The 13,725-nt window shown below is 40.8% G+C and overlaps 2 protein-coding genes across 5 annotated transcripts in view; one reads left to right on the top strand and one right to left on the bottom strand.

Moving 5' to 3' along the window:
- Sap30bp (SAP30 binding protein) overlaps positions 1-3,177 on the bottom strand; it is a 45,784-nt gene extending 42,607 nt beyond the window's left edge. For both annotated transcript variants that reach the window (XR_003302207.2, XM_026404753.2), the window contains exons 1-2: positions 3,046-3,177; positions 1,616-1,725 (exon numbers count right to left, since the gene is read on the bottom strand). Coding sequence is in view for 1 of the 2 variants with exons in the window: in XM_026404753.2 (XP_026260538.1) it covers positions 1,616-1,725; positions 3,046-3,151 (216 nt within the window). In the remaining variant the exon portion in view is untranslated. The remainder of the gene's footprint in view (positions 1-1,615; positions 1,726-3,045) is intronic.
- Positions 3,178-3,338: 161 nt separating this feature from the next.
- Recql5 (RecQ like helicase 5) overlaps positions 3,339-13,725 on the top strand; it is a 33,513-nt gene continuing 23,126 nt past the window's right edge. For all 3 annotated transcript variants that reach the window (XM_026404750.2, XM_026404749.2, XM_026404752.2), the window contains exons 1-6: positions 3,339-4,104; positions 5,181-5,302; positions 6,305-6,823; positions 7,666-7,771; positions 8,297-8,408; positions 8,983-9,145. In XM_026404750.2, coding sequence (XP_026260535.2) covers positions 3,975-4,104; positions 5,181-5,302; positions 6,305-6,823; positions 7,666-7,771; positions 8,297-8,408; positions 8,983-9,145 — 1,152 coding nt within the window. In that variant the 5' untranslated portion in view covers positions 3,339-3,974. The remainder of the gene's footprint in view (positions 4,105-5,180; positions 5,303-6,304; positions 6,824-7,665; positions 7,772-8,296; positions 8,409-8,982; positions 9,146-13,725) is intronic.

Below are 13,725 nucleotides of genomic sequence, written 5' to 3'. Positions count from 1 at the left end.
TTTTCAACAAAGCTACACTTTAAACCAAATGTGACCCAGCACTCTAGATGTTACTATACATACCACCTAAGAGTTGTAAACAAATATAGTAATGATTTTGAGACTTAACTGCCCTGTAAGGTGCCAGTGAGTCAAAGCCTTTGGATGCAATCTCCATAATCTCCTTAAAATGAAATCAATCAGCCAAATAATCAGTGATGGAGCCAGCTGAACACATATTTCAGAACATCTATTTTGGGATTGGTGAAATTTTACTAAAATATTAAACAAAGCTTAAATATGATGGAAATTCATATGGAACAACATTTTAAAAATACACATTATGTAAATGTATTAAAGAAAACAGTTATGAAGATTAAGGCAGTATATACATACTTGAGAAAAGTCAAGAAAAGATCTTATAAAGTTTTTCTAAAAAAAATCTAATCAACTCTGAATTATAATTATTAATGGGTGAGGCTAAAGGCATGAAATACTTCACAAAAGAGCACAGAATATATTTCTATTAATTTGGAAAGCCATAACGCTGGGAACTGAACCCAGGGCCTGCTAGGCAGGTGCTCTACCACTGAGCTACACTACCAGCCCTAATTTGGGAAGCATTTTAATGCTAACATTAACATATAAACATGTAATAACACGTTTAAATAAATAAGTGTGTCAATTCAAACTGTTGCAAAATAGCCAGACTCAATCAATATAGAAATTCAATTTTGTACATATCTATGCTAAGCATTAGCATGAACTTCCTTGCTTTTCCTCCAAACATTCATTCATTCATTTTTATGGTGGTGGGGATTGAATGTAGGCCTTGCACATGGTAGGGAAGACTCCATTTCTGAGTTACATCACCAGCATCTCCAAACTTAAAAATTCTGATTCATAAGCCAGGCTTGGTGGTGCACACCTGTAATCCCAGCAACTCAGGAGGAATGTAAATTGGAGGCCAGTCTGAGCAACTCAGCAAAGCCCTAAGCAACTAAGTGAGACCCTGCCTCAAAATAAAAAATAAAAAGGGCTGGGGATATGGCTCAGTGGTAAAGTGGCCCTGGGTTCAATCCTCAGTACCAAAAAAATTTTCTAGTTCATGCTGCTCAGGTGATTGTGAATCCTATGTCTTTCTTGTTAATAAAAACAAGTTCTCCTTTCTTTGTTATCCAGTACCTACTTAACATAAGTGGAAGAAAATGAAATTTCCCTTCCTTATCTTGTTAACCAACTGAAGTAATTAAATGAGCCCCAATTGAGATTTCAAATAATACAGAGTTGATTTCAGATATAAATAACACACCAATTAGGATGAACACACCGTTATATCATTTAAGGAGGGAAAACTCATACAAAACACCCACTGATATCTGAGTTAAATAAAATAGTCCACTATCTTTCCTTGCAAATTTCAATTCCAAGGTTCATACAAAATGGTCCAGGTAAAAATGGATTTCATTTTCAATAGAACTACTGATATTCAACTTAGTTTCTTCAACCAATGCAAAACAAAAGGGGGGAAGAAATGAAGTCAGCCATAAAATGGAATATTATTGACACAATTCAGAAGTTTCTTGACAAACAAAAAGGTGCTTTGAGCAGCTCTGGATTCAAGAAATTTACTTACCGACTGTTTGCTGTTCTCATCTTCCTCTTCTTCATAACCATCTTCATCACCCCCTGGGCGAGAAAAGTCATCATCTCCATAGGCATCAGACACCAATCCACCTTTCTCTTCTGAAACAGAGGTGGTAAAAGATGGAGAAAAAAGAAAAAAAAAAAAAAAAAAGCAAGAAAACTTTCTAGTGACTTGAATGGCCAAGACTATCTCTGAAGAAAAAAGGGGAAATTAATTCTCATGTAAGTGACCACAGACACAAACATGGAAGAATATCACACTAAATCCTGTTTCTAATGTTGTCAATCCAGGCTGGGGGTGTAGTAGAACACCTGCCTAGCATTCATGAGGCTCTGGCTTATATTCCCAGCACAGCCAAAAAAAAAAAAAAAATTAAAGCTATCAGTCCAGGGCTGGGTTTGTGCTCATTGGTAGAGCACTTGCATAGCACATATGAGGCACTGGGTTCAATCCTCTGTACCATGTAAAACAATAATAATAAGCAAGTAAAATTATAAAAAAGGCTTTTTTAAAAAGCTGTCAGAAAAAAAAAAATAAAAATAAAAATAAAAAAGCTGTCAGTTCATCTACACTAGTTTAACTGAAGCCTTCCCTTTTCTGAATTATCATAGCATGGAGCTTGAACATCTCTTTTGACATGCTTGCCTCTACCTTGTATCATAGGAACCTGTGACTTTGCCTTCTCTTATAAGACAGACTGTCTTATTCATTTTCGTACCAATTCCCTTCACTTTCCAGATGAGAAAAATCCAAGGTCCAGATACATTAGGTAACTTGCTCTTTCTACTACCCCAAAGAAATCTGTTCTTATTCTAACAAGGGATTCATAATTCGAACAAAACAACAAAATTACTGATGGGCTTTAAAAACTCTCAAAGAAACAGAATCACCCAGAAGCTTTTTTTTTTTAAAAAAAAAAAAAAACAGCTCACAAATACCCAAATTTTATGGCGTAGCTACAGAATTACACTCTCTGGAGTGTAATTTAGACATACGTCTAAAAAGCCCCAAGATATGTTTAGAGCACATTCCTAATTTAAAAGTCATAAATTTATCAAGACACACGTTTCATCATTCTCCAAGTACGTTTTACTCATCATCCCTCCCCCCATCAAACAAGGAACCGGAGCGAACTGGCAGTGATGCTGCAGCCGTGGATACTTCTCTCCCTTCGTCCATCCCACTGCCCAGCACAGATTTCTATTAAGTTTTAGCAGAAGAGTAGAAACAAAGGAAGGAAACAGTTCTTACTGTAGAATATCTAATGTTAAACCTAACTCAGGACCCCGACTGCGCTTCGGGGCTCCGGGGTCCGAATCGTGGGGCACAATGAACATCTCTTCCCCTCCTACCCCACTAGAAGAGCAGCATTCTGAAAAACGCTCGATTCCCCCTTCAGCTTCCCACTCGGGCCTCACCAGCCGCGCCGCCCACAGCTTCGATTCCAGCTTCGCCATCAGACTCGGGTTCTGAATCCTCCGCGTAAACCGCCAGAGACGACAGAACGTTCTTCTTCCCCGCCATTTTATTCCCACAGCTTGGGCGTGGCTCACGCCTCTGACTCAAAGACGACGACTTCCGTGAGGAAAGTCAACTTCTTCCGGATCCCAGGAGACGCCGCGACCGACGGTAGCCAATCAAAACTTCCGTTTCTGAACCTGGCCCATCCCTCAGGTCTGCGCTTGTTTACGTCATCATCGCGCGACGGATGTAAGGTTGTAGGGGTTGTACCTGACAGGCTATTCCCAGGGGTTTATCTTAGAGTTGGGAAAGGTGTGCAGAAGTGTTTGTGCGTTTGCGGAACCAGCGGACAGCAGCGGCCCGGCAAGAGTCCTTGGCCCTTAGAGGCCCTACGGCCGGGTCTGATACCTGGGGGTGGTGAAAAGAGGGAATCTTCAGCTGGTGAAGGGAGAAAACTGTGGATCTGGGGCTCAGAGGAAGAAAAGTGGAAGGGCCGGTCCTGGGGGGAAGAATAGTTGTCAAGGCTACCCTTACAGAAGAAGGAGCAGTAGGTGGATCTTAGAAAAATAATTCCACGTTCTCCAAACTCTTCCAAAGACACTTGCGTTTCTTGTGATCTGATTGTAGCTCTGGGCTAATTGGCCTGGGATAGTTCAATGTGTTTATGTTCATGGAGTCTAACAGTGCAGACGATAATTGCCCAGGAATGTATTGCTTGAGACAGTTCACCTGCAACTTTGCTACTTGAAAATAACATTGCTTAAATGTAATATAGCAGATTTATTCTTACAGAAGAAAACAATCAGTGTTTTAAAAGCAGAACAGAGTTCTCGAGGCAATCTTCCACCACTTTTGCTTTAACTTTTGGCTACTAATTTTCGCTAAGATGAACACCCACCCTCCCTCCACTTCCTTTGACCCTGAACTGCGAGTCCGGAGCACATTGAAGAAGGTCTTTGGGTTTGACTCTTTTAAGACAACTTTACAGGAGAATGCGACCATGGCTGTAGTGAAAGGTAACATGAGACTACCTGCCTTTAAATTTCTACTGGCTGTACCATAGCATAACATCATCCTCCTAACACTTCCTACTTCCTCACCTTAGGCCTGTAACTAGTTTTGGAGATCTTTAGACTTATCATCTAAAGCTGCAATTTTAATGGCAGAATCACTCACCTGTTCTGATTCTTACATTATATAGCTGGAGCCAAAAATAGTCTTTGAAAAATTATTCCTAGATTCCCATTTTTTGTTTGGGTAGTCACAATGTAATCCCCTTGTTGAAAAGTAAGTATTTGGGTCCCCCATAAGAAAGGAAGGAGCAGTAAGATTGCAAACTGGAGATATGATCATTGGAAATTGTCCAGAGGGGAGCAGCAGTGTAATATTTAAAAAAAATTTTTTTTAGTTGTTGATGAGCTTTTAATTTTAGTTATTTATATGTGGTGCTAAAGATCGAACCCAGTGCCTCACACATGCTAGACAAGAGCTCTACCACTGAGCAACAACCCCAGCTCTGCAGCAGTGTAATATTACTGATATATTAATAAACAAAATATCTCTAAGTGATGTCCTTGTGTGTCTACACAGATGTGCCCAGTCACCTAGCAATATTCTGCTTTTACAACTGTTTTTCTTTTTCAGTCATCTATGTCCCAGCAGACTCAAAATTTATGCCCTTATTATTATTCGTATATGTGGTACTGAGGATTGAACCCAGGGCACTCTACCACTAAGCTACATCCTTAGTTCTTTTATTTTTTTATTTTGAAATAGGGTCTCACTAAGTTACTTCAAACTTATTATTCTCCGCCTCAGCCTCCCAAGTTGCTGGGATTACAGGCAGATGCTACCATGCTCAACTCATACTCTTTTGTTTTTTTAATACCATTACCAGAAATAGTTTTCAGACATTTCCAAATATTTTAGTATCCTTGTCCTTTTTATAGAAGGGACAGAAGAGAGTTAACATATCCAGATCTTCCCCTGTGCCAAACACTGCTAGATGTTGTTCCTACATTCTCATTAAATTTTTCAACAACCTTGATGAAAACATGAAGCACTGAGATGTTATCTTTTTGTGTTTTTGCAGGTGACAAGGATGTCTTTGTGTGCATGCCCACAGGTGCAGGAAAATCCCTTTGCTATCAACTCCCTGCACTGTTGGCTAAAGGCATCACTATCGTTATTTCTCCTCTTATTGCTTTGATTCAGGTGAGATTTGGGGAATGAAGGTGGTAACCCAAAACAATGAAGGAATGGTTGTTTATAGTTAGAAATTTTACTCCTCCTTTATTTGGTCTTTGCCTTTTATTTTCTCTGATTTTCCTACATTTCTCTTGTTGGGTTTCTGAATTGCCCAAATGTAAGGTTCTCTATTAGTGTATGTCACTCTTGTGGGTCACAAATGAGTCTTACTGTTTTGATGGCCTGAGGTCCCTCATCCTCTGGGTTTGGTTTTTGTTTTTGCTTTTTGGTTTTGTTTTGTTTTGTTTTGGGTTTTTTTGGTGCAGAAGTGTATGAAACTTTATCTGTTCCATACACCAACTCACTCTCACATCCACACACATGTGCTCGTGATATTAGGATAAAAGGTGCAGGTGTATAGGTAGCTAAATTAATATGAGGAATCCCTGGTGTCCTGGTTTATTTTGGCAAGTGTATAGGTATGTGAAACCGAAAAAGAGATGAGAAACTCATTGGGACCTTACTGACCAGATGTTCTGACTGTATTTAGTGCCTGCAGATGGGCTGATGGAATTAGAATTGAGGAAGTAAGGCCATGTGGTTAAGAGCCATCCACCCAAAAGAAAGGTACACAGACTGGGAACACCAGTTGTACTTTGCCAGTGTTCCCTATTCTCAGGCTTTGTGCCAGGTGCTTTATATGCATTCACATTACCTTTAAAATGTAAAATTTCATTCACTTCTTACTACAGTCTTATTAGATGGTTACTATTTTGGGAGAGAGAACTAGAACTGAGTCCCAGGGGTTAAGAAACAGCCTGAGAGCAGGTAGCACTTTAATGAGCCAGGATTAGATCCAGGTCTTTGTGACTCCAGAGAGCCTATCCTCTCAACCACTTCACCTTGCATACTTCTGGGCAAAGAGCAGATATATGGAAGGAGGGGAGGAGGCTTTATGACTGGGAAGTTGCAATGAAATTGACCACTGAATTCTGAGGGGCCATTGGCCTTGTCCCCTTTTGCCCTCAGGACCAGGTGGACCATTTGCTGGCCCTGAAGGTACAAGTGAGTTCCCTGAACTCAAAGCTTTCGGCGCAGGAGAGGAAGGAGCTGCTTTCTGACTTGGAGCAAGAAAAACCCCGGACCAAGCTTCTCTACATTACCCCAGAGATGGCAGCTGCATCCTCCTTCCAGCCCACCCTGAATTCCCTAGTGTCCCGCCACCTTCTCTCCTACTTGGTGGTGGATGAAGCTCATTGTGTTTCCCAGTGGGGACACGACTTTCGTCCTGATTATCTGCGTCTGGGTGCTCTGCGCTCCCGCCTGGCACATGCCCCATGTGTGGCTCTGACTGCCACAGCCACCCCACAAGTTCAAGAGGACGTGTTTGCTGCCCTGCATCTGAAGCAACCAGTTGCCACTTTCAAGACTCCCTGTTTCCGGGCCAACCTCTTTTATGATGTGCAGTTCAAGGAACTGATTTCTGATCCCTATGGAAACCTGAGGGATTTCTGCCTTAAGGCTCTTGGACAGAAGGCTGATAAAGGGGTGAGACTCTAAAGTTGGGGACCAAGGTGCTATCTGCACCAGAGAGATGGATAGTTTTTCAAACCTTTGCTTTTCCTAGCTTCTTAGTGAGACTTCCTAAAACTTGTGTATAAGCTGAGTACAGTGCCTAGAATTACAGCTACTTGAGAGACCAAGATAGAAAGATAGAAAATTCCAAGCCAGCTTGGGCAACTTAGTGAGACCCTATTTCAAAATAATTTTTTTTTTTTTTTGCTAGAGAAGCTACCAGGAATTGAACCTAAGGGTACTTTACCACTGAACTACATCCTTAGCCCTCACAAAGTCTCCTGGGGTCTTATTAAGTTGATGAGGCTGGCTTTGAACTTGCAATCCTTCTGCCTCAGCCTTCCTAGTCACTGGGATTATAGGCATGCACCAGCATGCCTGGGTCAAAATAAAATTTTAAAAAAGAGTTGGAGATATAGCTGAGTGGTAGAGTGCCCCTGGGTTCAGTTCTCAGTGCTTCACAAAACAAACTTGGGCACAAAAAGAGTTATCCCTTTCATTACCCGGCATTGTCCTCCTCAATGGGGTTCCCTTGTCTTGGCTCCATCTGTGGAAAAAAGCACATGGTCCCTCTGTGTGAAGCCTTTGCTGACCTACACAGGGTTTTGGGGAGTAGGCAGAGGAATTATAGAGGCTGGACTTTAGGCTGCTTTGGTTCTGCTTCTTCTGAAGCAGGAGAGCTCTGTTGGGTGTCCTGCCTTCTCAGGAGACTGAAGTTGACAAGACAAAACACAGAGCTTCTTCTGAAGCAGGCTGCACCTAGCAGGCTGATTGTTTTCTTCCCACACCTCTTTTCTTCCTGTCTCCCCATTCAGTTGTTGTCCGGCTGTGGCATTATCTACTGCAGGACTAGAGAGGCTTGTGAACAGGTGGCCACAGAGCTCAGCAGCAGGGGTGTGAATGCTAAGGCTTACCACGCAGGTAAGAGATGTCCAGGCTATGTGGTCCTCTTCACTTGAGGAGGCCTGTTTTGTTCCTATGGATTCTGGATAATTAGGTGATTCATTATCTTTTTCCAGAGACCCATGCAGAGCTAAAATTCATTTCATTCCGTTAAAAGGAGTCCAGGTGTGAATGAGGTCTAAAATAAGAGTTGTAATTCCTGAATTCTTTTTCTTATCCTGTGCCCACCAAGCAGCAGGGGATGCATTTTTATAAGTCCAGATATAAAAAACCAGGTCAAAGAAGCACAGGCTTTGCAGGCCAATGAACAACATTTTGAGTCTCATCTAACATTTATTGAATGCTCTGTGCATTCACGTCGACCCACGGGCTGAGGTCTTTATGTCTATTAACTGAGGTTCTGTGAGATTAAGTGCCAAGCCCCAGGTCATCTAGCTGGGAGTGATGGACTCAGGGTGGGTATAAAGTGCCCAGCAATGTAAAACCCAAGGTAAACCCATGGGAAATGTGGGTTATCCTTCCCCACCTTCTCCCCCTTTGCAGGGCTGAAGACTTCTGATAGAACACAGGTGCAGAATGAGTGGATGGAGGAGAAGGTCCCTGTAATTGTTGCAACCATCAGTTTTGGAATGGGAGTGGACAAAGCCAATGTCAGGTGAGCTCTGTTTCTTGCTTTACCTTCCTGGTTGGAGCCTGGCTCAGGGTAGATTGCCTAGTTCTGTGCTTCAAAGAAGTTATAAAAGGGGCTGGGGATGTGGCTCAAGTGGTAGCACGCTCGCCTGGCATGCGTGCGGCCCGGGTTCGATCCTCAGCACCACATACCAACAAAGATGTTGTGTCCGCCAAAAACTAAAAAATAAATATTAAAAAAAAAAAAGAAGAAGTTATAAAAGACTTAGTCATAGTTGTGTCGCTCATAAGTGTCAGAGTCTAATCTTATTCTAAGACTGGTATTTATTCCACTGGGCCTCTGGCTGTGAACTTTTTGGATCCCCCATATTTGTTGAAATTACCCCCTTAACTCCTGCCTCTAAGCTGGGCTGCTCCATGGCAGAGAGAGCTGCTAATGTGCTACAGGCATCTCAGCCGGCTTACTCTGGGATCTTTTTTCTGCTTCCTTGTATCTGGCCACAGTGGATAGAGCCCTGCTCTAGTGGCACAGGATTCCCCCCTCCATGAGGACTCAGCTCTTCCATATCTCATGCAACTCATTCCTTTGAATCCCACAGGTTTGTCGTCCACTGGAATATTGCCAAGTCAATGGCTGGGTTCTACCAGGAGTCTGGCCGGGCTGGCAGGGATGGGAAGCCTTCTTGGTGCCGTCTCTATTACTCTAGGAATGATCGGGACCAAATTAGCTTTCTAATCAGGAAGGAAATTGGGAAACTCCAGGTAAGTCATGGGTGGTATTAGCCTTTTCTAATTGAACCCACCACTCTCCAGTTTTACACAGTCTATTTCCCAGTCCAGCTGGAGCTTCTGTAAGCTAGACAGGGTGTTACTGGCCAGGGTTTTGCAAGGTAGTAGTGGTGTGTAGGGTGGACAGGCAGCTGACAACAAGCTAGTTTGGTCTTATTTTCTTTATAAACATTTAAATTATGCTATTTTACAGTCAAAATCAATCTTGCCCTTGTTTTAGTGAGCATTGTTATGTGAGCCTTTCCCATTGTTATGTGTCTTTTACTTTTGCTTTTAGCCATTTTTTATTTTTTAATGGTTAGGCATTCTTCATAGAAAACCTAAAAACAGAACCAAACATGTAAGAGAACCTGATGTGTGATAGGTAGCATTATAAATCAACAGGAAATTGTTGGAAAAGGGGGAACTGTTGAATAGTGCCAACCAAAAGAAATTTAGGTCCCTAGCTGATAGCATATACATATGAATTACAGGTGGGTTCAAGACCTCAAAAAGGTATAAAATTAGAAGGTGAAATAGTTTATCTTCTTGAGGAAGGGCAGAGCAACTCAAGGTTTTTTTTTTTTTTAAAGTTTAAAAATTTTTTTTTAGATATTGATGAACCTTTATTTAATTCACTTATTTATATGTGGTGCTGAGAATTAAACCCAGTGCCTCATACAAAACTAGGCATATGCTCCACCACTGAGCCACAACTCCAGCCCCAGCTCAATATTTTTGAAACAGAAACCATAAAGGAGTATGTGACGTCTTTGATGAAATTCAAACTAAAATTTTCTGTATAATGGGAAACACCATAAATTAAGTGAAAAAAAGGGGAAGATATTTGTAGCATATATTATTGGTGGGGCTGTTGAGAGAACTCCTTATAAGAAAAGGTACCAGCCTCATAGCACAAAGCACAGACAATTCATAGAAGAGGAAAACAGAATATTTAATAAATGTACAGAGATGTTCAATGTTACTTAGGAATCAGAAACATGCAAATCAGAAAACAAGCTATCCTTTTATACCTATTAGATTGGCAGAAATGTAAAACATTTATAACCAATTGTTGTTAAGAATGTGGAGGCTGGGTATGGTCATGTAAACCTGTGGTCCCAGCTACTCAGGAGGCTGAGACAGGAGGATTACTTGAGCCCAGGAGTTTGAGGCTAGCCTGGGCAATAGAGTGAGACCCTGTCTTAAAAAAAAAAAAAATTATAACAAAATTTAGCTTGGTGTATGATCTAGGGCTGGAGTTATTGTGTGTGTGTATGGGGAAGTACTAGGGATTGAACCCAGGAATGCTCTACCATTGAGCTATATCCCCAGTCCTTTTTTTTATTTTTATTTTGAAACAAGTCTGGCTAAATTGCTGAGAGCATCACAGATTGCTGAGGCTGCCTTCAAATTTGTGTTCCTCCTGCCTCAGTCTCCCAAGTCACTGGGATTATAGGTGTGTGCCACCACATCCAGCCTAGAGATACTTTTTTAGTAGAAATTACAAGCCTCGAGGGCTGGGGATGTGGCTCAAGTGGTAGAGCGCTCGCCTAGCATGCGTGAGCCACTGGGTTCGATCCTTAGCACCACATAAAAATAAAATAAAGATATTGTGTCCACCTAAAAGCTAAAAAAATAAATATTAAAAAAGAAAAGAAATTACTAGCCTGGAAAACTATCCTTTTGAAAAAAAGAAATATTTGAATACATTAAAAAGTTTTAAATTTCTATCAATTCTGAAGCTATAAAAAATGTATATGGCAAAAAGTCCCATAAACAAAGTCAATAGATAAACAGTAGATCTGGGAAAATATTTCAGTATAGAAGCAAGTAAAAGGTTAAGGTTGAGAACAGAGAACTTTTGCCAATTGATAAGAAAAAGGACATGAAAAGCAAAGAATATGAAAAAAATGTTCCCAGAAAAACTCATCCAAATGACATTTCAAAAGATGCTCAAATTAATAGCAATCAAATAAATGCAAATTAAAGTAAATGTTTTGACATGCATGTGAATAAGCTCTAGCCCTGGTTGCTAGTGGGGCTGTGTAGGAAAGAGGACTCATGCTTTGCCAAGAGGAAAGCAAAGAGTTACAGTCATTTTGAAGAAAGCAATCTAGCACCTTCTATCACACTTTTTTTTTTTTTTTTTTTTGCAATGCTGGAGACAGAGCCTAGGACCTTGCACTTGGGAGGCAAGTGCTCTGTCACTGATCTGCACCCCTAGCTCCCTGTTACCCTTTAAAATATAGGTACACTTTGACCCAGATATCCTATTTCTGGCATCAGAGTCTATGAAATAAAAGTGCCAGTGCATAAGCTCATGTGTAGAGCCTGTGAGGCAGAATTGTTCATGATGACAGAAAATGACAAATAAGATGAATGTTGATCCTTGGGCAGTGAGTAAAGAAATCATGGTACATGCTCCCCATGAGGGGATATAAGGCACAGCTGAGGCTGAGGAAGGCTCCTATCTTATTTTTTAGAAATTCATATTTATTACTACTCAGACATTTGTTTATGCTCTGTCTACTTTTCTGAAATGCAAACTCCATGAGAGTGGGACCTTTTGCTTTCTGTAACTGTAGTGCCTAGATCTGTGTTGGGAACAGAGTTAGTATTTAGTAAATGAATGGCTAAATTAAGGAATGGGGAGAGAAGGTGAATGCAAGTAAAGATTAGGATGGAGACTTTTGTGGACAGAGAATGATGGTTTGCCCTGAGCTAAGGCAGCATGATTAACTCATCTCCATGATCTGAAATTCACATTAGATAAGGTAAAGATTTTGCTAGGATGATTGAGTAGTAGGTATTTATTTGAAACTTACTAACACAGTGAATTTTGGGAACCTACGCTAGACTCCTTGAAATATTTCAGATCATTGGAGAGAAAGAGAAGACCTAGAAAACTTATAGAGAACACAGGCAATATATGATGGACTAAGAACCAGAAGGGCATCTGGTTTCTCAGCTGGAACACTAGAAACAAGATAACTGTGAAGTAGAGCCTTCAAATTCCAAACAAATGCCAGGCCCATGTGGTGGCACATTCCTGTAATCCCAGGGACTTGGAAGGCTGAGGCAGGAGAATCTCAAGTTCAAACCCCACCTCATCAACTTAGTGAGGTTCTGTCTCAAAATAAAAATACAAAAAAGGTCTAGGCATATAGCTAGTGGTAAAGCACTCTGGGTTTAATCCCCAGTACCTGTCCTCCTCCCCTACAAAATTCTAAACAATTTCTAACCTAGAATTTTCTACCCAGTCCACCAGTTAAGCATGAAGATAAAGACATTTTCAGATGCAGGGTTTCAAAAAATTTCCTCTGTGTCATGTCTGGCTAGTAAGGGATGCTCTCCATCATAAAGAGGTAGTAAACTTGGAGAGGCAAATGGAGATGTGACTGAGGAGCAAGACAAAGGGACAATGTTCAGTGGGAGTCAGAAAGACAGCTGGGCACAGGCCTACAAAAAATCATGCAGATGAAACTGGGGGATGGAAGGTTCTAGGAAGGAAGTTTCCAAAAATTAAAGTGGAACCTGCATGTCCAGCTCCAATTCAGATGAATTCCTTATTATGTCAAAACATTTGAGGGTGAATTAGTGACATCCTGAAATCTAGGCAAATGGAACAAACAAAGCAACTATTTCAGGGAAAACAGAGTTATAAAAAAGAAAACCTGACCATGGGAAATACAATTCCATGGTTTAGCTTGAAGTAGTGTTGACAGAGTTATAATGAGGAAAATATCAATGTGATAAGAAATTGCAGTTGAAACACATTGAGAGATTGTAGGTGAAGAAGTATGTGCATTCATCTATATCAGGGGGAGGGGCCACCTAAATGCAGTAAGTCAGTAGGTAATGTCTCAGGTATCATGTCATATTTTCTTCACTTTTCTGTATTTCTTTTAAGTTGACAATTTTCTTTCTTTCTTTTTTTTTTTTTTTTTTTTTTGGTGTAGATGGACTCTACATAATGCCTTTATTTTTATGTGGTGCTAAGGATTGAACCCGGGTCCCGCCCGCACTAGGCGAGCGCTCTACCGCTGAGCCACAGTTCCAGCCCCAAGTTGACAATTTTTTAAAAGGAAATTTTTAATGAATAGCTGTGTATTAAAAAGGCCAGTGGTGCATACCCATCACTCAAAAATAACAACTGTTAACCTTTTTTTTTTTAGTTTTGTTTTTTTAGTTGTAGTTGGACACAATATTTTATTTATTTTTTTATGTGGTGCTGAGAATTGAACCCAGTGCCTCGCACATGCTAAGCGAGCACTCTGCCACTGAGCCACAACCCCAGCCCCCCCGCCCCCATTAACTTTTTGTGTGTTAAGCCTCTGTATATACATTAGCAGGTAGGGTCACACCATATAAGGACTTATATGAAGTCAGATCATATCATGCTTCCCACATGGCAGTCCAGGGCCCTTTGCATGAGAATCACGTGGGGAGCTTTTTGGAAGTATAAAATATTTCCAAATATTAAGGCTTCTGTCCCAGAGAGTTTGATTCATTAGCCTAGGGATTTTGATGTACACACAGGTTTGGGGATACCATTTAGTAAATGGATTTAT

This window comes from Urocitellus parryii, chromosome 7 (genome assembly GCF_045843805.1).
Source record: "Urocitellus parryii isolate mUroPar1 chromosome 7, mUroPar1.hap1, whole genome shotgun sequence".
Taxonomy (NCBI): Eukaryota; Metazoa; Chordata; class Mammalia; order Rodentia; family Sciuridae; genus Urocitellus; species Urocitellus parryii.
This window is presented reverse-complemented; position numbering and strand designations above follow the sequence as displayed.